The sequence below is a fragment of the Stegostoma tigrinum genome, chromosome 8 (genome assembly GCF_030684315.1).
Source record: "Stegostoma tigrinum isolate sSteTig4 chromosome 8, sSteTig4.hap1, whole genome shotgun sequence".
Taxonomy (NCBI): Eukaryota; Metazoa; Chordata; class Chondrichthyes; order Orectolobiformes; family Stegostomatidae; genus Stegostoma; species Stegostoma tigrinum.
In genome coordinates this window covers 39,576,255-39,603,474 of record NC_081361.1, presented here as the reverse complement: position 1 = coordinate 39,603,474, position 27,220 = coordinate 39,576,255, and the positions used below count along the sequence as shown (strand labels likewise).

Sequence of the window (27,220 nt, the reverse complement as noted above, 5' to 3'; positions counted from 1 at the left end):
CTGATCATTGCAGATTGTCAGAAGATATGGTGCACAAATGTCCTTCATCTGCCACTCTCATCTGGACTCCAAACCCACAGCAATGTGATTGACTCTCAACTGCCCTCTGAAATAGCCTAACAAGCCACTGAGGTGTTTCAATCCCTACAAAGTCTCAAAGAAATGAAACCAGATGACCTAGGCACTGTAAAAGACAATGGCAGAAACAGTCCTATTGACCCTGCAAAGTCATCCTCACTAACATCTTGGTGTTGGAAGCAAAATTGGGAGAGCAGTCTCACAGACTAGTCAAGCAACAGCCTGACATAATCATACCTTACAGACAATGTCCCAGACATCTCCATTACCATCCATGGATATGCCCTACAGGGGTGGCGGCACAGTGGTATACAGTCGGGAGGGAGTTACTGTAGGAGTCCTCAACAATAACACCAGGCCCCATGAAGTTTCATGGCTGCAAGTTAAACATGGGCAAGGAAACCTCTGCTGATTACCACATAACCGTCCTCCCTCAGCTGATGAATTAGTACTCCTCCATGTTGAACAACACTTAGAGGAAGCACTGAGTTGGCAAGGGCACAAAAAGTACTCTGGGTAGGAGATTTTAACGTCCAACACCAAGATTGGCTCAGAAGCAGTACCACTGATCAAGTTGGTTGGGTCCTAAAGGACATAGTTGCTAGACTGGGTCTGCAGCAGGTGGCGAGGGAACCAACAAGAGGGAAAATCATATTTGGCCTCATCCTTATTCATCTGCCAGCTGCCTCTGTCCATGGCAGTATTGATAAGAGTAACTATCGCACAGTCCTTGTGGAGACGAAGTTGTGCCTTCACATTGAGAGTAACTTCCATCGTGTTGTGTGGTGCTATCATGCTAGATGGAACAGACTTCACACAGATCAAGCAACTCAAGACTGGGCATCCAGCCAGCAACAGAACTGTAGTCCAGCACAATCTGTAACTTCATGGCTCGGCGTAACCCCCACTTAACCATTACCATCAAGCCAGGGGATCAACCCTGATTCAATGGAGAGTATGGGACAGCATGTCAGGAGCAGGGCCAGGCATACCTGAAGATAATGTATCAATCTGGTGAAGCCACCAAACAGGACTACTTGCTTGCCAAACAGTGAAATCAGCAGGCAATAAACAGATCGCACAACCAATGGATCCGATCTAAGCACTGCAGTCCTGTCACATCCAGTTGTAAATGGTGGCAGACAATTAAATAACTCACGAGAGGAGCAGGGTCCACAAATATCCCTATCTTCAAATGATGGAAGAGCCCAGCACATCCGCGCACAAGATAAGGTTGAAGCATTCACAGCAATCTTCAGCCAGAAGTGCCAAGTGGATGATCCATCAGTGCCTCCTCTACTGGTCCCCAGCATTACTGAAACCAGTCTTTAGCCAAGTCAATTCACCCCACGTGACATCAAAAAATTGCTGGAGACACTGGATACAGCAAAAACTACAGACCCTGACAACATTCTGGTAATAGTACTAAAGGCTTGTGCTCCAGAACCTGCCACTCCCCTTGCCAAGCTGTTCCAGTACAGTTATAACACTGGTATCTACCCGGAAATGTGGAAAATTGCCCACATATGTCCTGTACACAAAAAGCAGGACAATTACTGTCCCATCATCTACTCTCAATCATCAGTAAAGTGATGGAAAGTGTCATCAACAGTGCAATCAAGCAGCACCTGCTCAGCAATAACTTGCTCAGTGGTGCCCAGTTTGGCTTCCGCCAGGGCCACTCAGCTCCTAACCTCATCACAATTTTGGTTCAAACATGGATGAAAGAGCTGAATTCCAGAGGTGAGGTGAGGTGAGAGTGACAGCCTGTGATATCAAGGCTGCATTTGACAGAGTGCAGCATCAAGGAGCCCTAGCATAACTGGAATCAATGGGTATTGGGGGGCAAACTCTCTGGTGGTTGGAGTCACACCTGGCACATAGGAAGATGGTCGTGGTTGATGGAGATCAATCATCTCAGCCCCAGGACATCTCTGCAGGAGTTGCTTAGGTCGTGTTCTCGCCCAACCATCTTCAGCTGCTTCATCAATAACCTTTCCTCCATCTTAAGTTCAGAAGTGGGGATGTTCGCCAATGATCGCACAATGTTCAGCACCATTCATTACTCCCCAGATACTGAAGCAGTCCATGTTCAAATACAACAAGATCTGGATGCTATCCAGGCTTGGGCTAACAAGTGGCAAGTGACACAAATGTCAAGCTATGACTATCAGCAATAAGATACAAACTAACCACCACCCCTTGATATTCAATGGTGTTATGATCACTGAATCCCCCACTATCAACATCCTCGGGGTTATCATTGACCAGAAACTCAACTAGACTAACCACATAAACACAGTGGCTACAACAGCAGGTCAGAAGCTAGGAATACTGCGGCCAGTAACTCACCTCCTGACTCCTCAAAGCCGATCCACCAACTACAAGGCACAAGTCAAGAGTATGATGGAGTACTCCCCACTTGCCTGGATGAGTGCAGCCGCAACAACACTGAAGAATCCAGGACAAAGCTGCCCGCTTGATTGAAACCACATCCACAATCATCCAATCCTTCCTACCACGGATACTCAATAGCAGCAGTATGCACTATCTACAAGACACACTTCAGAAATTCACCAAAGATCCTCACACAGCACATTGAAAATATATCACCATTCCTTCACTGTCACTGGGTCAAAACCTGGAATTCCCTCCCTAATGGCATTGTGGGTCAACCTACAGCGGGTAGACTGCAACGGCTCAAGAAGGCAGCTCACCACCACCTTCTCAAGGGCAACTAGGGATGAGCAATAATTGCTGGCCAGGAAGCGACGCCCACATTCCGCAGATGAATAGAAAAAAAAGTCCAATATGACTGTCATTCAGAACAATTCTTTCAGTTCTGAATTCATCATTGTGGATGTGAAATGTTAACTTTGTTTCTCTCCCCAGATGGTGGCTGACCTGCTGAGGTTCTCCAGCACTTTCTGTAAATTATGGTTGATGTTTGAAATGCAAAAATGTTGTTACTTGATATTTTAGAAGGGGTTGAGGGTAACAGCTAAAGCCAAGAAAAGAAAAAGTGCACTAACCTTTTTGCATCAAATTTTTCCATACACTCAAGAGGCTGGATGAATTGAAGCACTTCATCCCAATGGCCATCAAGTACCAGCTGTCTGCAAAATACCCAAAGATGATTTAAAATGAAATGCTACATTGTTTTAGATGGCACTATCCAAGTTTATATTTTCATATCAAACCTAGAAAAGGAATTAATGCAGTTACCATCATTTTTATTTGGCTGTTAATCTCACTTTCTAATATACTTTTGTACTTAAAAGCCTGCAGATTGGTGGATAAAACTGACGCTCAGCATGTTTATGCAGAGAACAGTGGAGTTATCTTCATCATCTTTACTACGTCCCTAGTCTTTTCTGATATTAGAGCAAGTATTGTTAAGAAAACTACCACTGGTGTTACAGCTTTTAGGGTCTTTCTCTTGCACAGGATTAAATAAGCCCTGCTTGAAGCAAATGTGTCTTGATGAGGGCAAAGTATGCGAGGTTAAATCATTTACTGCAGTCAATTCATGTGAGGGGCCCTCTTGTGGCGTATCAGTAGTATCCCCACTTCTAAACGGAGAGGCCTGTCTTCAAGTCTCATCTGCTCCAGAGGTATGTAATAATGTATCTGAATAGGTTGATTAAAAAAAGGTTAAATTAAGAAAAATAACAGGAAAACTGTAGTTCAAAAACAACTACTGTGGATGTTCGAAATCCAAAATAAAAACAGTCAAATGGTGTGATTGCACGGTCTGTGAGGGCTCACAAATGTCATCTACTGTGCCAGTTCAGTGTAGGGGTATCCCAGAAGTTAGGGAGCACTACAACAAGCTTTACTATCATTAAATCTGCACCTTAGACAATAACAACCACATGGTTTGTGAAGTTTCAACTTCTAGTTAATGCTGTATTCTTCAAGAGATGGTCTGAAATCAAAACTCTCAACTAACAGAACAAAAGAATGATATATCCTTACGGCCGAATAAATAAAACATTAAGTCAAAAGCAAAATATTGCTATAAATCTGAAATAAAAACAGAAAATGGTGGAAACATTCAGCAGAACATGTAGAATCTATTTCATCAGAACTGAAAGATGTCTGAAATTACCTTTTAAGTACCATAGCAAGAAAAAGGAGAGGCTGAAAAGAACTGCAAAGCCTATCTTAGCTCCAAAGGCAGGGGCTGTTAAACGATAAGGCAATGACAGCGCAAAGCAAAAGGGAGGGATAAAAAGAAATGTAAATAAACAAAAAAAAAAATCCAGAGGCGTACACGATTACAACAGAATTTAGTACTAACTAAATGTTACTGTACCCAAGACATACAAAATTAAAATAAGCTGTCAACAGCACTACCTACCTGAGGAAAAGCATATCATCGGAATACAATCCATTTATCACACCACTTTCTTTCTCGAGAGAAAGCATACTAATATGGAGCTTCCTTGAATTGAGAAAATCCAGGATTAATTTAATTATCTCCGCTTCCTTAACATTTATTGTCTCTTCGGCTGTCATGATTACAGCTTTTCAATTGAGCTGACCTATTATTAGAAAAAATGGTTTTAAAGAAAATAAGGTAACGCCTATTGTGCTTTTCACTGAAATTAGTTTCATTCTTTAAAATACAAATTTTCAGTCTTTACAGTTCAGGGAAATAAATGTTCTGAATTAGAATGTGGAAGAGCAACTGATTTCTCCAACAGACAATACTAATTTTCAACATATCAAAAATCTTTCAGAATGTTCTGTTTATTATAAGATAGGAATATCTTTAAAACAAATTTCCAGTTTTGTGTTATATGTATTCTACAATTTGTGGCTGAACATTTTTTCATAGTACAAAGTAATTTTCTCAGAAAAGAGAAATGTGCAATGCATAATCTGTACCTTTTATCACCCAATACAGCATATTTCCACCTAAGTCATTGCATGTCCTAGTTTCCCTCGAAGCATTTAAAAAGGTTTTCACCTGATAACAACAGAAGTTGTGATGCACTCCTATCTCCAATAGAGACTATGCAACCAGTTAATTTAACTACTTAATTTAACTTAAGTCCAATTAAGTAATGAAACACAGTAGTGTCATTACAATAAAATCTTTGCATAAATAGTCATTGAAAAATTACATAATACATTTGAGCACAATGAAGATTCCAGTAGCTTGTTTTGTTGATCTGTATATCTTAGTTACTAATCTACGTAAAAATACCAAGCGCATTTTTAACTAGACCACTTTTCTGTGTGTTAAATCATAGATATTCTATCTGTACAGCTAAATCCTAAGTTCACATGCATTAAGCTGTAAGGAAAGGAGAGGAGGAAAACAAAACAGACTTGCTGAATGTTTTGGAAATTGAAAAATGGGGAAAAGAGTATTTGAAATCTGAACCGAATGCAAAACAGGTAAGCTCGAGCACAATTTCTGAGATTTGACAAATGATCTAAACATCTGGTTCAGTCCTTAATTGTCAATATTTCATACTCTCTTAATTATCAAAAGCAGATTTTTAAAAGAACAATGAAGCTACATAGTTGGACCTTCCTAAGTCTTCTATGGGAAAAATAAAACAAGCCCAAGAGGATTGATGATGTTTTAGACTAATCAACTTCCCAAGGTTACAGTTGTTGTTTCCAAAAGTTCATGGATCCTTTGAAAGGAACTTCCTGTCCTTAAGGTGGCAGAATCTTTCCTCTCTGGCTACATCATCACAACAGCTGAAACCTAAAGGTCTGTCCAAATCGATGTAGCTAAGTCTTGACAGGTGGTGCAGAAGGACATACCACGGTCCACATGGTAATTCTTTCTTTCCAGTAGTCCTTTGAACAGAAGGTCCTTCGAAGAAAGAAATATGCTAGGTAACTCAATATTGAAGAGTGCAAACAGATGTTTTTGTGGCCACAGACAAGATTCCAGGATGATGTGTTGCTCTCTGGGATCAGGATCAAGGATGTCATTGAACAGCTGCAGGGCATCCTGAAGGGGGATGGTAATAAGTCAGAGGTCATGGTAGAAATTGACACCAATGACATAGGGAGAATGCGAGATGAGGTCTTGCATCAAGAATTCAGGGACTGAGGCACCATATTAAAAAGCAGCAACTCTCAGGTTGTAATCTCTGGATCATCCCTAGTGTCTTCCTCTAGTCAGTATACGAATAGAAGAATGGGGCATATGAATGAGTGACTCAAGAGTTGGTGCACAAGGGGCAGTGTTTAGTTTCCTGCCTGTTTTTGGGAAGGTGGGACATGTACAAATGTGACACCCTACACCTGAACCAGAAAGGCTCTAACATCCTTGCAGGTAGATCTGCTAATGCTAGGTTTATAGGGCCCTGGACAGTCAGCAGGTAATACAATAAGGTAATTTTTTTTAGGGAATTTCAATTTCTCCAACATTAGAGAGAACAAAGTGTAGAGCTGGATGAACACAGCAGGCCAAGCAGCACGTTAGGGGCAGGAAAGCTAATTGGGATAGTCATAGTGCAAAAGATTTAGTGGGGGCAGATTTCTTGAAATATATTCAGGGAGTCTTTTACATCAACACACACAGAGTTAAAAAAGGAACAGTGCAGTGCTGGACCAAATTCTGAGCAACAAACCTAAACAGATGGTCAAGTTGCAATGGGTTTTTTCAAGGAGGCACTTTAGTGATAAGAAACACAATATGAACAATTTAAGCTTGTTATGGAACAGGGAGAAGATAGTCTGCAAAACAAAAAGGGTTTTGGATTGTGGGGGAAAACAGATTCTACTAAAATAAGGTAGGATCTCGTCAAAGATGGGTAACAGGTACTTGTGAGAGCATTCTAAAAGAAAATGGAAGAGAATCCAGGCCCAATATGCTCCCTTTAGGATGAAATGCTAGAGCAACAAGCCATGGAACCCTGGGTGATAGAAATATTCAGAACTGGATAAGAAGGAAAAGAGAGGCTTTCAGCACATGCAAAGGGACTGAATCATAGATAGAAGATGCAAGAACTCAAAGCAATCAGGAGAGCAAGGTGGGGCATGAGAAACATGGGTGGGTAAAATTAGGGAGAATTGCAAGATATTCTACAGTTTATAAGGGGAAGAGGATAATCAGGGCAACAGCAGAACCCTTTTGTGATGAAGGAGGCAATCTGTGGGTGGAGCCAGAGGACACTGTAGGATTTTAAAACAGTACATCACATCCGTCTTCACGCAGCAGGAGGAAAACGGCATGGAATTTGGGGAGAGGGGCTGTTTGGTTCTTAAGGAGATTGACATAAGGAGTGAAGGCTCATTGTAGGTTTTGGCAGATTTAGAAATGGACAATCCCCAAGTCCAGATGTATTGTACATCAGGTTTCTGTGGGAGGCGAGGGAGGAAATTACAGGGTATCTGACCCAAAATTTTAATGCTTAACTGGCCACAGGGAAATTGCCAGAAGACTGCTAATGCGGTTCCACTTTTCAAGAAGGGTGGAAAAGTTAAGCCAAGGAATTACAGACCAATGATTCTCACATTTCTGAAAGGGAAACTTTCAGAAATTAGATAAAATTCTGAAGGACAGAATTAATCTTCAATTGGAGTGGTTAGTTTTGATCAGGGATAGTCAGCATGGTTTTATCAAGGGGAGGTCAGGCCTTAGAAATTTTATACATTATGAGAGGTGGTGATTAAGTGTGTAGATGAGGGGACTGCAGTTGATACAGTTCATATCAATTTAGAAAAGCCTTTGTCAAGGTCCCACCTGGAAGACTGATAAAGTAGGTAAAAGGGATCCAAGTTAACTTGGCAAGATAGATCCAAAATTATCTTGGTGGCAGCAGACAGCGAGTGGTGATTAGAAGGCTGTTTGTACGGCTTGAGACTAGTATCCAAAGTCATGCCACAGAGATCGTTGCTGGGTCCCTTATTTTTTGTGAGTTATACAAATAATATAGAAGAAAATCTGGGCTGGATGGTAAGTTTGCACATGACACAATGATCAATACTAAGGAAGAGTGTCTTGGGTTATGAGAGTAACACAGAGACAGAGTGGTTAGCACTACTGCCTCACAGAACCAGGCACCCAGGTTCAATTCCAGACTTGTGTGACTGCTTGTGTAGAGTTTGCACATTCTCCCCAATCGCCTATCTGCATGGGTTTCTCCTGGGTGCTCCAGTTTCTAGCCACAGTCCAAAGATGTTCAAGTTCAGTAGAGTGGCCAGGTTAAATTGCCCTGTAGTGTCCAGAGATGTGTAGGCTTCATGGATTAGCACTGTAAACGTAGGGTTATGGGTAAAGAATGGGGGAAATGTGTCTGGTTAGGATGATCAATGCAGACTTGATAAGTTGAATGGCTTCTTCAGCACTGTGGAGATTTTATGATTCTAAGAGATAGTTGGTTTGATCAGATGAGAAGCTGTGGCTAATGGAATTTAACCATGCAAAATGTACTTTTTAACATACACTTGTTAAAAAGTATCAAAACTGAGGAATACTCAATGAATGGCAGAACACTGGAAAGCTCAGGGGAACGTAAGGATCTTGGTGTGCTTGACTGCAGATCTCTGAAGATGGCAGAACAGGTTAAAAGGGTGGTTACAAAGACATTAGGGACACTTGCTTTTATTATTCATGGCATAGATTATAAAAGCAAGTAGATTATGTTGGAGCTGTTACTACTATGGCTAGGCCAGAGCTGGAGTACTGTGAGCCATTTTGGTCAGCACACTGTAGGAAGGAATTGATCACACTAGAAGGAGTACAGAGGAGATTCACTGACATATTGCCTGGGTTGGAGTATTTTATCAATGAAAATAGGTCAGATAGACTCAGGTTGTTTCTTCAGAGCAGAGAAGCTTGAGAGGATCCTAATAGAAATGGAGAAGATTGAGGGACATGGATACGAAGATAGGAAGCAGCTATTCACATTAGATGAAGGGTTAATAATGAGGAGGCATAATTTTAAGGTGATTTTTAAAATGGCTTAAATTGGATTTCAGGAAACTGCTTTTTTAAACCTGGGGGTAGTGGGAAATCTAGAATTTTCTAACTGGAGGTGTAGTGGAGGCAAGAAACCTCACAATCTTTAAGACATACGTAAATAAGAACTTAAAATATCATAATGTTCAAGGTTTTTATCCAAGGGCTAGAAAGCAGGATTAGTATAGATAATTTGGCACAGATTTGTTGGGCCGAAAGGCTTCTTCTCTTCTGTATGACTGAAATTTTTGTAAAGTGGTAAAGCACTTCAGCTAATGTTTCCTTGTGAAAATGTTTCAAACATAGAACAGTACAGCACAGTACAGGCCCTTCAGCCCACAACATTGTGCCGAACTTTTACCCTATTCCTAAGGTCTATCTAACTTCCACTCCTACCTTATACTATCACCGATATGCCTATCTAATAGCCGCTTAAATGCCCCTAATGAGGCCAACTCCAGTACCTTCTCTGGCAATGCATTCCATTCCCCTACTGTTCTCTGAATAAAGAACCTACCTCTGGACATCTCCCCTTCGTCTACCTCCACTCACTTTAAAAACAATGCCCCCTCGTAATAGCTACCTCCACCCTAGGAAAAAGTCTCTGGCTGTCTACTCTATTTATACCTCTGATTATATTCTACACCTCTCATCCTTTGTTGTTCTAAAGAGAAGAGCCCTACTTCTCTCAACCTTTCCCTGTAAGGCCTTCCCTCCGTTCCAGGCAACATCCTGGTAAATCTCCTCTGCACCTTTACGAACACCTCTATATCTTTCCTGTAATGAGGTGACCAGAATGGACACAACACTTCAGATGTGGCTGAACCAGGCTTTTGTACAGCTGGAGCATAACTTCACGGTTCTTGAACTCGATCCCACTGTTAATGAAAGCTAACACACCATACGCCTTCTTACCGACTGTATCCACCTGGGTGGCAGCTTTCAGGGAACTGTGAACATGAACCCCAATATCCCTCTGCTCCTCTAGACTGCCAAGAATCTTTCCGTTAACCCTGTATTCTGCTTTAAGTTTGTCCTTCCAAAATGAATCACCTCACACTTTTCAGGGTTAAACTCCATCTGCCGCGTCTCAGCCCAGCTCTACATCCTATCAATGTCCCTTTGTAACCTAGAACAGCCCACCATGCTGTCCACATGACCCACCTTTGTATCGTCCACAAACTTGCTAATCCACCCTTCCACTCCTTCATCCAAATCATTTACAAAAATCACAAATAGAAGAGGGCCCAGGACAGATCCTTGTGGTGCACCGCTTGTAACTGAACACCATGCTGAATATTTTCCGTCCACGACCACCCTTTGTCTTCTAAGGGTCAGCCAATTCTGAATCCTATCTGTCACATTTCCCCCTATCCCATGCCTCCTTACTTTCCTGCATGGGAAACCTTGAGAAACGCCTTACTTAAATCCATGTATACCACATCCACTGCTCTACCTTCATCCATGTGTTTGGTCACCTCTTCAAAGAATTCAATAGGTTTGTGAGGCATGATCTACCCCTCACAAATCCATGCTGACTATCACAAATCAAACGGTGTCTTTCCAAGTGATCATAAATCCTCTCTCTCAGAGCCCTTTCCAATAATTTTCCCACCACTGACGTAAGACTAACTGGCCTGTAATTTCCGGGGTTATCCCTATTCCCTTTTTTTGAACAAGGGAATGACATTTGCTTCTCTCCAATCTCCCAGCACTATACCCGTGGACAGTGAGGACAAAAAGATCATCGCCAAAGGCCCTGTGATCTCTTCCCTCACTTCCCATAGAACTGTTGGATAAATCCCATCAAGCCCAGGGGACTTATCTATCTTCAACTTCCTCAAAATTCCCAGCACATCTTCCTTACTAACATCGACCTCCTCTAGCTGACCAACCTGTTTCACACTGTTCTCCTCTACAACTAGGTCCCTCTGAGTTGGGAACGCTGAAGCAAAGTATTCATTAAGGACCTCTCCTCTCTCTTTAGGCTCCATGCACAAATTCCCTTTTCAATCCTTGATCGGCCCTACCCTTTCTCTGGTCATTCTCTTACTTCTCATGTACGTGTAAAAAGGCTTGGAGTTTTACTTGATCCTATCTGCCAAGGTTTTCTCATTCCCACTTTTAGCTCTTCTAAGCTCTTTCTTCAGCTCTTTCCTGGCTAACTTGTATCCCTCTAGAGACTTTTTTGTTCCTTGTTTCCTAAACTTTACATAAGCATCCTTCTTCCTCTTAACCAGACGGTCAACCTCTCTGAGAACCAAGACTCCCTCACTCGACTTCCCTGCCTGGTAGGGACAAACATATCGAGCACATGCAGTATGGATTTCTTAAGCAATCTCCACATTTCAATAGTGCTCTTCCCTGACAGCATCTGTTCCCAACTTATGTTACCTAGTTCATGCCTAACAGAATTGTAATTACCCTTATCCCAATTATAAACCTTACCCTGCTACATGTACCCTGTTTAAAATGTACATATGTCACAGTGCATTTCAGTTGTTTGATCCAGATAGTTAGGGTCTTTGCAAGATTTGAGGCAGCATGATGGTTAGCACTGCTACCTCACAGCGCCAGGGACCTGGGTTTGATTCCAGTCTCGGGCGACTGTCTGTGTGGAGTTTGTACATTCTCCCCTCATCTGCGTAGGTCTTCTCTGGGTGCTCCAGTTTCCTCCCACAGTCCAAAGATGTCCAGGCCAGGTGGATTGGCCAGGCTGGATTGCCTGTAGTGTTCAGGGATGTGTAAATTGGGTGGGTTATAGCGGGGTGGGTCTGGATAGGATGCTGTGGGGTTCGGTGTGGACTTGTTGGGCTGAAAGGCCTGTTTCCACATTGTAGGGATTCTATGATTCTATGATCATGGGATCATGGACATAACCCTAAATGCTGACCTCCAGTCGGTTTCAAGTATTCAAATACAAGCTTAATTATTTAAAAACCATGCATATAACCTTTCTTCCAGACTTCGTTCCAAAGACTCTTAAATAGCTCAAGATATTTATTCTGTTTTGATTTGAACACATCTGTAATCTTAACTTACTCAAGGTAATGAATACCTGCAAACATTTTCTTCTTCCGACCATTATTTATGTAACCATCAACTCTACTGCTCCTGTGATGCTGCCTGGCCTGCTGTGTTCCTCCAGGTCCACACCGTCTTGTCTCTGACTCTAGCATCAGCAGTTCTTACTATTTCACAATTGATCAGCTGTTCAGTTGTCCAAAGATATTATGTAAATTAAAGATTTTGTGCAGTCAAACCAGACCAATGATTGCCATGTAGCAACATCTTCTATATTTCTGTTGATGTATGGGTACATGGACTCACACAAAAGTAGAAGAATTCATCAGTATTTTCACTTATCATCACTAGTCCATTAAACTTCAAGCCACAATGCACAAGGAAAACATCACTTTCCTAAATACAACAGATATAAATTGGTATGAGGCAATGAAAGTATTTTAAGGCAATAACTGAGTTTTCTTAATTCACCTCTGAAACATGGGTGTCACTAGCTGGCCAACAATTATTATCTATCTCTAGTTGTCCTCGAGAAGGTGGTAGTGAGCTGTCTTCTTGAATCGCTGCAGTCCACGTACTGTACATAGACTCACAATGTTGTTAGGGAGGGAAATTCAGGATTTTGACTCAGGTGACAATGAAGAAACAGCCGTTTATTTCCAAGTCAGGATAGTGAACAACTTGGACAGTAACATGCAGGTGGTGCTGTTCCCAGCATCTGCTTCCCTTGCCCAAGATTTTAGAAAGTGGTGTCTCAGAATCTTTGGCGAATTTCTGCAATGAATCTTGTAAATAATCATCTCTACTACTACAGAGGTGGTGGTGGAGGGACTGAGCATTTGTGGTTGTGATGCCATTCAAGCGGGTTTCTTCGTCCTGAAAGTTATAAAGCTTCTTCAGTCTTGTTGAAGCTGCATTCATTCCAAGCAGGAGGGGAATATTTAATGACATTCCTGACTTGTACCTTTCTGGTGAACAGGCTTTAGGAAGTCAGTAGGTGAGTTACTTGTTACAATACTACAAGCGCCTCTGACTTATATAATTTTTTTATAAGAACAAGGCAATGGTCACCCTCAGGATATTGATAGTGTAGGTCTCAGTAATGGTAACACCATTGGATGTCAAGGGGCAGTGGTTAGACTTTCTCTTATTGGAGATGGTTGCTGCCTCGCAAATGTGTTACTTTTCAACCAAGCCTGGATATTGTTGAGGTCTTATTTCATTTGGACGTGGTCTGTTTCAGTATCTGAACAGTTGTGAGTGGTGCTGGCAAACATCCCCACTTCTGGCTTTATGATGGAGGGAAGGTCATTGATAAAGCAGCTATTAAGATAGTTGGGCCTAAAACACTACTCCGAGGAACTCCTGCAGAGATGTCGTGGAGCGGATATGACTGACCTCCAAAAAACCATACTCATCTTCCTATGAACCAAGTATAACTCCAACCATTACAGATTCTGCTGCAACTCTCCACCCGATTCCCATTAAGTCCAGGTTTTTCTAGGACTCCTTGATGCCATACTCAGTCAAACGTGGCTTTAATGTCAAGGGTTATCACTCTCACATCACCTCTGGAATCAGCTCTCTCGTCCACATTCGAACCAAGGCTGAAATGAGATCAGGAGGTGAGTGGCCCTGGCCAAATTCAAACTGGGTGTCAGTAAGCAGATTATTGTTGAGCAGGTGCTGCTTGATAACAGAGTTGATGACAGCTTCCATCATTTTGCCTGGTGATGCTCCTGGCAGGCTTTCTTGCATTCTTCTTTGAGCCAGTGCTGTTGATTGAGAGTAGTGTGATGAGGTGGCAATTGGCCAGCTTAAATTTGTCATGCTTTGTGTGTTCAGGACATGTGTGGGCAATTTTCCACATTGTCTGCTTGTAGCTGTACTGGAATAGCTTGCCTAGGGGTATGGCAAACTCTGGACCACAAGTCTTCAGTACTATTGCTGGAATGTTGTCAGGGCCTATAGCCGTTGCAGTATCCAGTGGCCCCAACTGTTTATTGATATTGCGTAGAGTAAATCAAATTAGCAGAAGACTGGCATTTGTGATGCCATGGACCTCTGAGGAGGTCGAGATTAATCATCCACTTGATACTTCTAGCTAAAGATTGCTGTTGATGTTTCAGGCTTATCTTTTGCACTGATATACTATGCTGTCCCATCGTTGATGAGTTATTTGTGGATCCTCCTCCTTCAGAAGATGTTTAATTGTCCACCACCATTCATGACTGAATTGGGCAAGACTGCAGAGCTCAGATCTGATCTGTTGAAAGTAGGAATCGCTTAGCTTTGTAAATCACATGCTGCTTATCTTGCCTCACATACTAGTAGTCCTGTTTGGTAGCTTCACGAGATTGACACTTCACTTTCAATTTTGCCTGGTGATGCTCCTGACAGGCTTTTCTGCATTTTTCTTTCCGCCAGTGTTGATCTCCTTATATATCTACTATTACTATCAAGCTAGGCTATGTGCTTACAGATTGTGCTGGAGTACAATTCTGCTGCCGATGGCCCACAATGCCTCATGGATGCCCAGTCTTGAGTTGTTATATCTGTTCCATTAAGTATGGCGATAGTGCCGTACAGCATGATAATGGGCATCATCATTGTGAAAGCAGGACATTGTCTCCACAAGGGCTCTGGAGGTCACCCTTACTGATACTATGATGGACAGATGTGGCTACGGCAGGCTGATTGGTCAGGATGAGATTAAGTATGTTTTTCTCCTATTGTTGGTTCGCTCACCACTTGTCGCAGGCCCAGTTCAGCAGCAATATTCTTCAGGACTTAAACGAGCTCAATAAGTACTACTGTTGCAGAGCCACTCTTGGTGGCAGACATTGAAATCTCCCAGCCAGAGTACATTCTGCACCTTTGTCACACCAATTACTTCCTCCAGTTGCTAATATCACAGAGGAGCACAGAGTCATCAGATAAGGGAGGACAATAAATGATAAATCAGCAGAAGGTGTCCATGGTATAAGAACAAAGAAAATTACAGCACAGGAGCAGGCCCTTCAGCCCTCCAAGCCTGCACTGATCGAGATCCTCTGTCTAACCTGTCATCTATTTTCTAATGGTCTGTGTCCATTTGCTCCCTGCCCATCCATGTACCTGTCCAAATATATCTTAAAAGACACTAACGTGTCTGCATCTACCATCTCCGCTGGCAACGCGTTCCAGGCACCCACCACCGTCTGTGTAAAGAACTTTCCACGCATATTTCCCTCAAAAACTTTCCTCGTCTCACTTTGAACTCATGACCCCTAGTAATTGAGACCCCACTCTGGGAAAAAGCTTCTTGCTATCCACCCTATCTATACCCTTCATGATTTTGTAGACCTCAATCAGGTCCCCCCTCAATCTCCGTCTTTCTAATGAAAATTATCCTAATCTACTCAACCTCTCTTCATAGCTAGCACCCTCCATACCAGGTAACATCCTGGTGAACCTCCTCCGCACCCTCTCCAAAGCATCCACATCCTTTTGGTAATGTGGCAACCAGAACCGTACATAGTAATGCAAATGTGGCTGAACCAAAGTCCTATACAACTGCAACATGACCTGCCCCAACTCTTGTACTCAATACCCCGTCCAATGAAGGAAAGCATGCCATATGCCTTCTTGACCACCCTATTGACCTGTGTGGTCACCTTCAGGGAACAATGGACCTGAACACCCAGATCTCTCTGTTCATCAATTTTCCCTAGGACTTTTCCATTTACTGTATAGTTCGCCCTTGACTTTGATCTTCCAAAATGCATCACCTCGCATTTGCCCGGATTGAACTCCATCTGCCATTTATCTGCCCAACTCTCCAGTCTATCTATATTCTGCTGTATCTGAAGTTGATGCTGAGGACTCGCAGGGCAAACCCCTAACTGTGTACTACGATGCCACAACCTCTGCTGGGCCTGTCCTGCAGATGGGACAGTCACATCCAGGTGTTGATTGTGGTGTCTGGGACATTGCCTGTAATATATGATTCCATGACTATTGCTTGATTAATCTGTCAGACAGATCTCCCAATTTTGGCACGAACCCCCAGATGTTAGTGAGGAGGACTTTGCAGTTTCAACAGGGGTACTTTTGCTGCTGTTGTTTCTGGTATCTAGGTTGATGCGAGGTAGACTGCCCAGTTTTTTTTTTGAGAATGCAATGATTGTTACAACTGAGCGGCTTGTTAGGATATTTCAGAAGGCAGTTGACAGGTCTGGAGTCACATGCAGGGCAGACCAGGTAAGAATAGCTTACTTTTGTCTCTGAACGATTTTAGTGAACTAGATAGGTTTTTTCTGACATGGTCATCATTAGAGTCTCAATTCCAGATATTTATTGAATTCATATTCCACCATCTGCTGTGGCAGGATTCATGCTTGAGATTCTAGACAAAAGAACATTGACTTAAACACCCTTCGGCAGACACAGCTAATGCATTTTCATCACATATCTACAAAGCTGGAACATTTTAACCAGGCAGTTCCTACTGTTTCCACAACATATCAGATTTCACCTTCAGATTTAGTATAATGATTGACAGTTTAATTAGAATGGTATCCACAACAATGCTTAATCCCACATATTAGTTCCTGAACTTCTAAAACATTAAACCAGGGATTAAATTCATTGAGGTAATGAATGTGCAAATTTTCTTGACTCCTAGTTAGCTGAATATTTCTTTGATGACAATTTTAAAACTGTTCCTTTTTCTATGTGACCTCCTTCTCTTCCCATCATCCCATCAGATTCCTCTACCAGCTGGCACATCTCTTGCAGTACTTCTATCTCCTGTACCACTGTTCCATCTTCCACATTTCCTCCCTCCCCTAACAGCCAACTTCTCTCCTGTGCTCCCCTACTGAAACCCCTCCTGCCCTGCACGAAGCAGATGGTGCCCAATACTTGACAAAAAAAAAAGTAACATCCCCAGCATCGCGACAACTCCATCACTGCTACCAATAACTTTACTGTACAGCTCACTGCTCCTCCAAGCAAAGGCTGTTTCTGTCCCCAATTTCAAAATAATAAACTCAGTAGTAAGTTTATCATCTGCAAGTACATATACAATCAGAGAAACAGCTCATCAGGGATTCTACCCATCTACTTACACTGCTTGTGAGGCATTTTAAAGATTGATCAAACCCTTGACTCAACTTTTCTGAACCTTTTGGTGACTTTTAGGCTGCCATGCTCATGCATTTTAAGCCTTGCAGCCTCATAGTTAAATCACATTAGAACAAACAGCCTTCTAGGATGATGATATGACCCTGATTTGAATTGATTGTGATGAAGAAAAAGCTGCAGTACCCACAAAATCATCTTCATTATCCACAAAATGTTTGGTGAATAGAATTTAAGAAATTAAAGGAGTCAATAACTAAAAATTTAAGCATTTGAAGGGACCACAATAGGGATATCAATTTGAGGAAATGGCACAACATGCAAGTAACTTGAATAGAATATGAATTTAACATTTGAAGCACTGAGGAAACTGAAAACTATTGTAGGTCTTGCTGAAAATCTTTAAATAAACAGAAAATACTGGAAATATTCTGCAAGTTATGGTAACACCTGTAAAGAAAAAGAGCATTAAGTGATAGTATCCTCTTTTTTTCAGGATACTGTATCTGGAGCAGTGTGTGTACTACTGATCACCTTTCTTAAAAGAAAGATCTAAGTGAGTGGAAATCAGTTCAGAAAAGGTTTACCAGATCATCATCCTCCATTTGACTGAACTTATTTTCTCATTCAATAATTTATTCCTCGAGTCATCTCACTTCCTCCAAATGAAATAATATGGGCACTTGCATGACTTCTATCCATGCATGCTTTTATGAAGGATATGCCAAACATTTCTTATCCTCGTCCTACATATGTACCCTCCATCAACTCTTTTATGACATTTTTATGACTATATTGGTGCTGCCCTGCCCTCACCCTAAATTCAAATGTTCTGCAACTTTGCGGCCTATTTCTACCTTTCTTTCAGCTTTACATGGTCCAACTTCATGACCTCCCTTCCCTGACTTCAGTGTCTCCATTTCTGGCAACAGGTTGTCAACTGATGCTCATTAAAAGCCCAGTGAAGCCTTGATTTTACTTTCATGGATCCTGTGACCTACAAGACCTCCAATCCGTTCTCCCAGTTCCTCCAACTATTTCATTTGTGTTACTGATGCAAATTTCCACGTCAGTGCTTCTGAGATGTCTTCTTTCTTAGGCAACTGAGTATTCACTCCATCCCCAAACAAAATTATGGTCAACAACATTCCTGGAGTGTGTCCATATCATTTCACTCATCTCTTCCCTCCTGTCTCAGAAACATAAAAGGATTTCACTTGTCCTCATCCTCACTTTCACCCCATCAAGCTCCATATTCAAAGGTTCATTTTCTACCTTTCTTGACACCGCTAGCACGATTCCATCACCAAACACAGCTTGCCTTCACTTTTCAATATTTATGAAGGGATTATTCCCTCTGTGATACATTGATTTACTTTTCAGTCATGGTACTGTTCCCTTCCTATGGCAACTTTCTCATAAAAGCTCAAGAGATGTGCCACCTGTCCTCTGACCTCTTCTGCCTTCACCATCTGTGGCCCTGAATACTCCTTCCAGGTAAAACATGAAGTTAACCATAGCAGGATGTGTTTTGCAGTGACATATCCTCAAATAACTTGCTTGGTTATCATAAGTGCATTTCAAAAATGAATTACTGTGCAGCTCCCTCCTATTTGTCATCTTTCCCTCAGCTGTATCTCTAGTAAATTCTGGAGTACTCAAGTCCACCTTCCTACCACATCTGAACCATAACTGTACAGCGTGATATCTTGACTGATGTGAATTTCTGGATCAACTGTAACCTCCAATTTATCATCAAGTTCATTCATCCCGTTCATTTTCCATTACTTGCTTTGCATCTTAATATGACTGATTGACTCCCTCAGAACTTCAGCATATTTTTTCAATTTTAAACAAAAACTGTCTGCAGCTCCTTTAGATTTTCTGGCACACCCATAGATTAACTCAAACATTTAGCCTGTCTGGGATATTCCAAGTTGCTGTGTAGCTACACAGGTAAGAAAAAGAGTTTTGTGCAGTGCTAATTTGACATTGCACTTTTTTCAAAAATTTCACAGGGTATGGATGTGACCAGCTATGCCAGATATCATTGCCCATTCCTCCTTGCTCTTAAGAGGGTAATGGTGAGTATTTAAGGAACAGCAATAAAGATCCAATTCAGAATGATGTGCAACTTGGGAGATTACCTTGCAGGTGATAACATTCTGATGCATCTGCTGCCTTTGTCCTTCCAGATGGTAGAGGTTGTGTGCTTGGAAAGTGCTGTCAAAGGAGTTATGGTTAGCTGTTGCAGTGTATCTTGGTGGAGGGATGAATGTTAGAGGGAGTGAATGTTAACAGGAGTGGATAGGGTGCCAATCAAGTAGGCTGCTTTATCCTGGATGACATGAATCTCGAGTGTTGTTGGAGCTACACTCATCAAGGCAAGTGGAGTGAATGCCACTATAGTTTTGTCTTATGTCTTGCAGATAGTGAGCAGGCTTTGGGGAGTCAAGTGGAGAGTTACTAACCACAAAACTCTTAGCCTTTCATCTGTTTTTGCAGCTGTAGTATTTATATGGCTGATCCAGTTCACTTTCTAGTACATGGTAACCCCCAGAATGCAAACATTGGCAGGATTCTGCAATGCTAATGCCACTAAATGTCAAAAAGAAGTGATTAGATTCTCTTATCGGAAACAGTCATTACCCAGCAGTCATATTTGTAAATTTTACTGGCCATTTATCAACGAAATTTGAATGTTGCCAAGGTCTTGCTGCATATGAACACAGGCTGCTTCAAGACAAAAATCAATAGAATTCTGAAGACTAATGAGATGAAGGGTTCTGGTGATAATGTATGCCTGTGGGGTTGAGGAGAATGATCGCCATGATTTCCCTGAATGGCGGATCATGCATCACTGGCCTGAATGGACTGCTCTTGTTCCTTTGTTCAGCATCAGAGGAATCACAAATGGCATAGACATTATACAGTCAGCAAAAAACATGGCTACTTCTGACCTTATGATGGAAGATCATCGGTAAAGCAACTGAAGATTGTTGGATCTAGGACATTGTCCTGAGATACTCCTGCAGTGATGCCATGTGACAGATGAATAATCTCCCAAAACTAGAACAGTTCTTCTTTATGCTAGATATGACTGCAACTTCTTTCTGCCATACTTGGTCCAGTGCTGCCTTGGTAAGGGCAGTCCCTCTTCCTTCATTTCTGGAGTTCAGCTCTTTTGTATATGTTTAAATTAAGGCTTTGATGTGGCAGTAGTAAAGCGGCCCTGGCAGAATCCAAACCAAATGTGGATGAAACATGCCTTGAGAATTTTTCACAGTGCTGGGTAGATACCAGTGTTTTAATTGTGCAGGAACAGCTTGGCTAGGGGCATAGTTAATTCTGAAGCACAAGTCTTGCTATACTGGGCCCGGAGCATTTTCAGTATCTTGACAGCCTGCAGAATGAATTGAATTGGCTGAAGACTAGTATGTGAGATACAGGGAACCTCACAAGGATGGTGGGGTGGATTATCTATTTGCACTCTGGCTGAAGATTGTCACTAATGCCTTGATTTTTGGACCGAGGCATCGGCTCCTTCACTGCAGAGGATGGGGTAATTCATGGAGTAGATGTCTCTTGTTTCAATGTTAACTTCTCCATCACAATTCCTGACTTGATGAAGCAGAACACCAGTGGGTAGATCTTAACTATTAATTGTGGAACTGCTTATCTCCATCACATGCTGCTTCTGTTTGGCATACAAATAGACTGTGTTATAGTTGCAGCAGATTGAAAGCTTAAAATCTCTTACTGTGCAGAAAGTGGCTGTTCAGCACATGGATTATGCACTGGCCCTCTGAAGAGCATCCCACCCAGATCCAATCCCCATCTGATCCCAGTAATCCTGTATTTACAATGGCGAATCCACCTCACCTGCACATTGTTGGACAATACAGGGCAATTTAGCATGATCAATCCACCCAACCCGCACTTTTTGGGCTGTGGGAGGAAAGTGGAGCATCTGCCAGAAATCCTCTCAGACGTGGGGAGAACGTGCAAACTCCACACAGACAGTCACCCAAGGCTGGAATCGAACGCAAGTCCCTTGCACTATGACATAGCAATGCTATCCACTGCACCACTATACTGCCCTATTTTTATGGAATGCATGATGCTGCTCTTGGTGTGCCCACCTGCACTCTTCATTCGATCAGGGTTGATCCCTCAGCTTGATGGCATTGGTAGAGTGGGGAATGTGGCAGCTATAAGGGTACAGTTCTGCTGATGATGGCTCACACTAGCTCAGTGAGGCCCAGATTTGAGTTGCTAGATCTATTCTGGGTTTGAAATCTGTTCCACTAGCACAGTAGTAGTGCCAGTCAACAGCTGGAGGGAATCCTCAATGCATAGATGTAACTGCATCCCTGCAAGGGCTGTCCCATGGGCACTCCTGCCAATACTGCCATGGACAAACACGTGCAACAGGTAGTTGGGGGAAGACAAATTCAAAAAAAGTTCTTTACCTCATCATAGGCTGCAGACCTAGTCTATCAGCTATGTCCTTCAGCATAAAACTGGTGATATCAGGCTATAACCAATGAAAGCTTCACAACCATTATAACCTCCAATCAACTCCTCAAGCTTTCGAATATGGTTGATCTGCATATCAAGTGCATTTATTTGCCACTGTTCCATACTCTTTGATAATATTAACCAACAAAAATGTATAAATTGGTCTTGAAAATTGCAATTAACCCAGCATCCAGTCTTTTAGGAAAATAAATTCCAGATTTCCATTACCTTATATGTGATTTCACTCCTAAAAGAACTTTAATTTTCCCCCTTGTTTTGGAAGCCTCACCAGAGGAAACAGCTTCTCTGTATCTGAAGTGTCAAATCACTTTCATATTAAAAACTTTGAGTGCGTTTCTTGTTGGCATTCTAAACACAAGAAAAACAAGACAAATAATACAACTTGTCCTCAATTTGTGCTCCACTTCTGTGTTGGTGACTCCACATTGTACTTCCATCTCAGTCAGTGATAGCATTCTTGATTCAATCAAATCTTGTACAACAGGCTTGAGCAGAAAGTGGCAGGTTGACACTTCAGTACACTATTGAAAGACTGCAAAACTGATGGAGGTGCTGTCTTTGGGATGAGTTGTTAAACCAAAGTTAGACCTGTCTGAATCTCATGTAATTTATAAGATCACTTGGCATAATTCAAAGCAGAGCTCAGGGGCTCTCCAAGTGACTTAGCCAATATTTATCCCTTAAACACCATCAATTTAAAAAAACATTATCTGGCCCTCCTATACAAGCACATTGCTTCTTGGGTAAGAAGGCCAAAGAAGAGTGTGCTCTCATAACTAGCAAGATCAGCATGTGTCAGCCTTCCAAAGGCTTTGGAAAAGTGGTCCTGAGCTTCCTTCTTAAATCATTACAGCTAATGTTGAAAGTACTGCCACAGTGTTGTTAAATAGACAATTCCAGTAACAATGATCAAACATCTTCTGGAAGTCCCTATAAGCACATAGCCATGGACTCTGATGACATATCATCAAGCTGAAACGTCAATTTCTGTAGATAACAAAGTGTGAAGCTGGATGCACACAGCAGGCCAAGCAGCATCTCAGGAGCACAAAAACTGACGTTTCGGGCCGGGACCTTTCATCAGAGTCTAGGCCCGAAACGTCAGCTTTTGTGCTCCTGAGATGCTGCTTGGCCTGCTCTGTTCATCCAGCTTCACACTTTGTTATCTTGGATTCTCCAGCGCCTGCAGTTCCCATTATCTCTGACGTCAATTTCTGTAATTCTGTTTGTCTTTCCACAGATGTTGCTTGACCCAAGCTTTTTCAAAAAAAGAATTCAGGCTTCCTGCACCTGCTCTATTCTGCTCTTATGACTGCCTTTTATCAGTTATGTCAGTGACCTCAAAAAATCCATTAGATATGATTTACACAAATCTTTCTTGATCCTTTTTCAATCAGCTCAGGTTTTCAAGCACTCAGTTACTATCCTGCTCACAGAATCTTTCAATAATCCCCAGAATTTATGGTTTATTAGCTTCTCTCTCCCTTTAGTAGTGAAAATAATGGAACAACACAAATTTTGACCAGCTTTACCTCTACCTCCCCTTTATTTTAGGCCAGCTTGCTCCTACAATCTCTCACTAAACTGCCATCAACTCCCTACCTTCAAAACCTGACTTCCATCATGACACAGGTCACCTCCCAAATTTCTCGAATTCCGAAGAAGCGCCACTGACCCCGCCTTCTCTGTACAGATGCTGCCAAACCTGCTGAGTTTCACCAACAATTTCTGTTTTTGTTTCAGATTTCCAGAACTGATGAAACATGAAACGTCAACGGGTCTCCTTTCACAACAAGGGTCTGCGGCTTTTTTTTAAAAAAAGACGTGGCTGGAAACATCAGCTGTTGAACCGGCGACCAAGCCTGTTCAAAGCCAAGACAAAAGATCTGTAAATTATTTGTCAGTATTTGCAAGCTCCAGAGTGTCGGTCCGCTTTAATCGCTCATTGGCCAACTCTGGGATATTTGATAGGGGTATACAAAAGATGTTTTCCGTCTTTTTGTCGGGGGGGGGGGTGAAATTGGGGAGACACAATGATGGTGGGGGCCGGGGATTCATCATGATGGAGCCGGAGCTCCAACCAGTCGCACAATGAGGCGGCCTCATCGCTAGCTCCGCGGATAAACAAGGGCAGGAAGGGGATTTAAAAATTAAAAAGACATATTGCCTCGCAAAGACATCCTCAACCGCAGTCGGATATTGTGCCGTCTCGTGATCAGCGCCGGCAGCCGCCCTCACAACTCACCCAGACAACACCTTCATCCTCCTCCATTCACAACTTAAAAACATCCAGATAATGCTTGAAAATTCATACCGGCAAATTGCAAATCACAATGAGTGCCGCCCTATTGTGTGTATGTGAGATTTTTCCTTTCTTCCCTCTTAGAATTTGGCTCACTGCTTTCGGCTTTTTCTCCACACGCGCTGTTGACCGTTATTTTCCTTCTCCATTGCCATCTGACAACCGCGGACACTGTCCACAATCTGGCAGGAAACGCTTCCCAACACCGCACTGCGCCTGCGCGTTGCCGTATCGAGCCCTAAAGCTCAGGATTTGGCAGGGAGGCACGGCTCCCCTCCCCGTTGGCTCCCGTGGAGGCTTGTTCCGTCGTCTGGGAGGCGACCGGGGGGGTCAGCGATCATCCTGGATGAAAGGAACGAAATTCGACCCATCCCACAAGTTCTATTTGAGAAAGCTCCATGCGGTATGTTAACTTAGCCGGCTGCATGGTGCATCGGAGCGCCGCGGGCCCCAGCCCTCTTTCTCTTCCCGGACGCGAGCCGCCGCCGTTGGCCATTGTCTTGAGGTTGGCGCCGCTCGCGCAGCCTCGGGCCAGCGGGAGGTACCACTGACACTGGGTCAGGCCGCTCACCCAGTGAACGCGTCTCTTAGAAAGATACCGTTTATACCCCATTCCTCCTCCTCTTTCCCGTTCAACCCCCTCTGAATGTGTAAGGAGAACCTGACGACGACTCCCGTGAAGCAGAGACGCCAATATTGACCTGCGGTATTAAGCACGACGTTATGCTGTAATTCACCGAGTACTTACCGTGTCCGCTGCCTATATTGCTTTCCTCGGTTCAGTGCTGCATCGTGCGATTCTCGCCATGGGAATTGGGGCGGACTCCTTCACGAACAGGTTGGAATAAGGGTGTTTATCTCACCTACCCACAACAACTCATGTCCGACTATCTTTTTACGTACAATAGCAAACAAAGACACTGTTGGCCGACAAGGCTGTTGCAGCGTTCTCGTCCTGGCAACAGGGTGTAGCTTCCCAGAGAATTTTCACCTCCTCGATCCCTCGCCCAAGATATGCCCTGCCTTCCTGACACTTTCTTGGACACTTGTTACTTTGTACGATTGGCTATATTTAATCATGTATTTTTTTTAACATTTCACCGATGGCGCATCTTTGTTTTCAGGCATTTACAGCATTTTAGTGATTGTCAAAATGTGAACCCGAAGAACGTCTTTAAAGACTGGTGCTTTAGTGCAAACGTGCATTATTCTGACCCCCCAACCCTCCCAGCTCTCCTAAAATAAATATACTTGGATCAACCTCTACACAAGCGTTACAACAAACTTGCTTTTTTTTAAAGCGAATAAACCCCTACAGCAGAATGAGATTATTCATTTTACATTGATTTGTCCTTATTCTACTCGAGGAATGGGTTTTGTTGACTTCGGAAGAGCATGAGGTTTGATGAAAAAATCCTTCATAAGTCTTAACTGGAAAATAACAAGGCCTTTAACAGAAATATGGACTTCGAATAAATCATATCTAACGATCTATTTGTATTTTAAAACACTTAAAATAGATTTCTCGCTTCTGGTAGGAGATTCAACATATTCCCTCCCTGCCGGGTTTGCAAAAGAATGAATATTATATTGTAAAACATGAATAATTGTTGTGCAAATGAGACTGGGAGATGTAGTTGATTATTGCGAACCGAGCGGAGGTGTTCTGCAAAGCGGCCCCCAAGCCTCCGCTTGGTTTCCCCAATGTAGAGGAAGCCACACCGGGTATAATGGATACAATATACCACATTGGCAGTTGTGCAGGTGAACATCTGCTTAATATGGAAAGCCACCTTGGGGCCTGGGATGGGGGTGAGGGAGGACGTTTGGGGGCAAGTGTAGCATTTCCTGCGGTTGCAGGGGAAGGTGCCAGGCGTGGTGGGGTTGGAGGGGAGTGTGGAGCGAACAAGGGAGTCACGGAAAGAGTGATCTCTCCGGAAGGCAGACAAGGGTGGGGATGGAAAAGTGTCTTGGGTGTTGGGGTCGGATTGTAGATGGCGAAAATGTCGGAGGATAATGCGTTGTATCCGGAGGTTGGTGGGGTGGTGTGTGAGAATGAGGGAGATCCTCTTGGGGCAGTTGTGGTGGGGGCGGGGTGTGAGGGATGAGGTGTGGGAAATGCGGGAGACGTGGGCAAGGGCGTTCTCGACCACTGCGGGGGGAAAGTTGCGGTCCTTGAAGAACTGGGACATCTGGGATGTGCGGGAGTGGAATGCCTCATACTGGGAGCAGATGCAGTGGAGGCGGAGGAATTAGGAATAGGGGATGGAATTTTTGCAAGACATTGGGTGGGAGGAGGTGTATTCTAGGTAGCTGTGGAAGTCAGTGGGCTTGAAATGGACATCAGTTTCTAGCTGGTTACCTGAGATGGAGATTGAGAGGTCCAGGAAGGTGAGGGCCCAGGTGAACTTGAGGTTGGGGTGTAAGGTTTTGGTGAAGTGGATGAACTGTTCGAGCTCCTCTGGGGAGCAAGAAGCGGCGCCGATACAGTCATCAATGTAACGGAGGAAGAGGTGGGGTTTGGGGCCTGTGTAGGTGCGGAAGAGGGACTGTTCCACGTAACCTACAAAGAGGCAGGCATAGCTTGGGCCCATGCAGGTACCCACAGCCACCCCCTTTGGAGGAAGTGGGAGGAATCGAAAGAGAAGTTGTTGAGGGTAAGGACGAGTTCGGTGAGGGGGACTGGTCGGGCCTGCTGGACAGGAAGAAGTGGAGGGCCTTGAGGCCATCTGCATGAGGAATACAGGTGTATAGGGACTGGACATCCATGGTGAAAATGAGGTGTTGGGCGCCAGGGAATTGGAAGTTCTGGAGGAGGTGGAGGGCGTGGGTGGTGTCACAGACGTAGGTCGGGAGTTCCTGGACCAAAAGGGACAAAATGGAGTCCAGATAGGTGGAGATGAGTTCGGTGAGGCAGGAACAGGCTGAGACAATGGGTCGACCAGGGCAGGCAGGTTTGTGGATTTTGGGAAAGAGATAGAAACAGGCCGTGCGGGGTTGGGGAACAATAAGGTTGGAGGCTGTAGGTGGGAGGTCCTCTGGGGTGATGAGGTCATGGATGGTGTCGGAGATGATGGTTTGGTTCTCGGGGGTGGGGTCATGATCAAGGGGGCGTAGGAGGAGGTGTCGGAGAGTTGGCGTTGGGCCTCAGCAATGTAGAGGTCAGTGCGCCATACTACCACTGCGCGTCCCTTGTCTGTGGGTTTGATGGT

The 27,220-nt window shown here is 43.3% G+C and overlaps 1 protein-coding gene across 8 annotated transcripts in view; it reads right to left on the bottom strand.

Annotated features, from left to right (window-relative positions):
* wdr47a (WD repeat domain 47a) overlaps positions 1-25,007 on the bottom strand; it is a 76,581-nt gene extending 51,574 nt beyond the window's left edge. For 2 of the 8 annotated variants that reach the window (XM_048538638.2, XM_048538645.1), the window contains exons 1-4: positions 24,021-24,210; positions 21,914-22,054; positions 4,442-4,625; positions 3,111-3,194 (exon numbers count right to left, since the gene is read on the bottom strand). In XM_048538638.2, the coding sequence (XP_048394595.1) occupies positions 3,111-3,194; positions 4,442-4,599 (242 nt within the window). In that variant the 5' untranslated portion in view covers positions 4,600-4,625; positions 21,914-22,054; positions 24,021-24,210. Of the gene's footprint in view, positions 1-3,110; positions 3,195-4,441; positions 4,626-4,971; positions 5,017-16,297; positions 16,428-21,913; positions 22,055-23,951; positions 23,971-24,020; positions 24,211-24,756 lie in introns of those variants that run through there. The other 6 variants (XM_059647801.1, XM_048538640.2, XM_048538639.2 and 3 more) reach the window with 6 other exon arrangements.
* Positions 25,008-27,220: the final 2,213 nt, after the last annotated feature.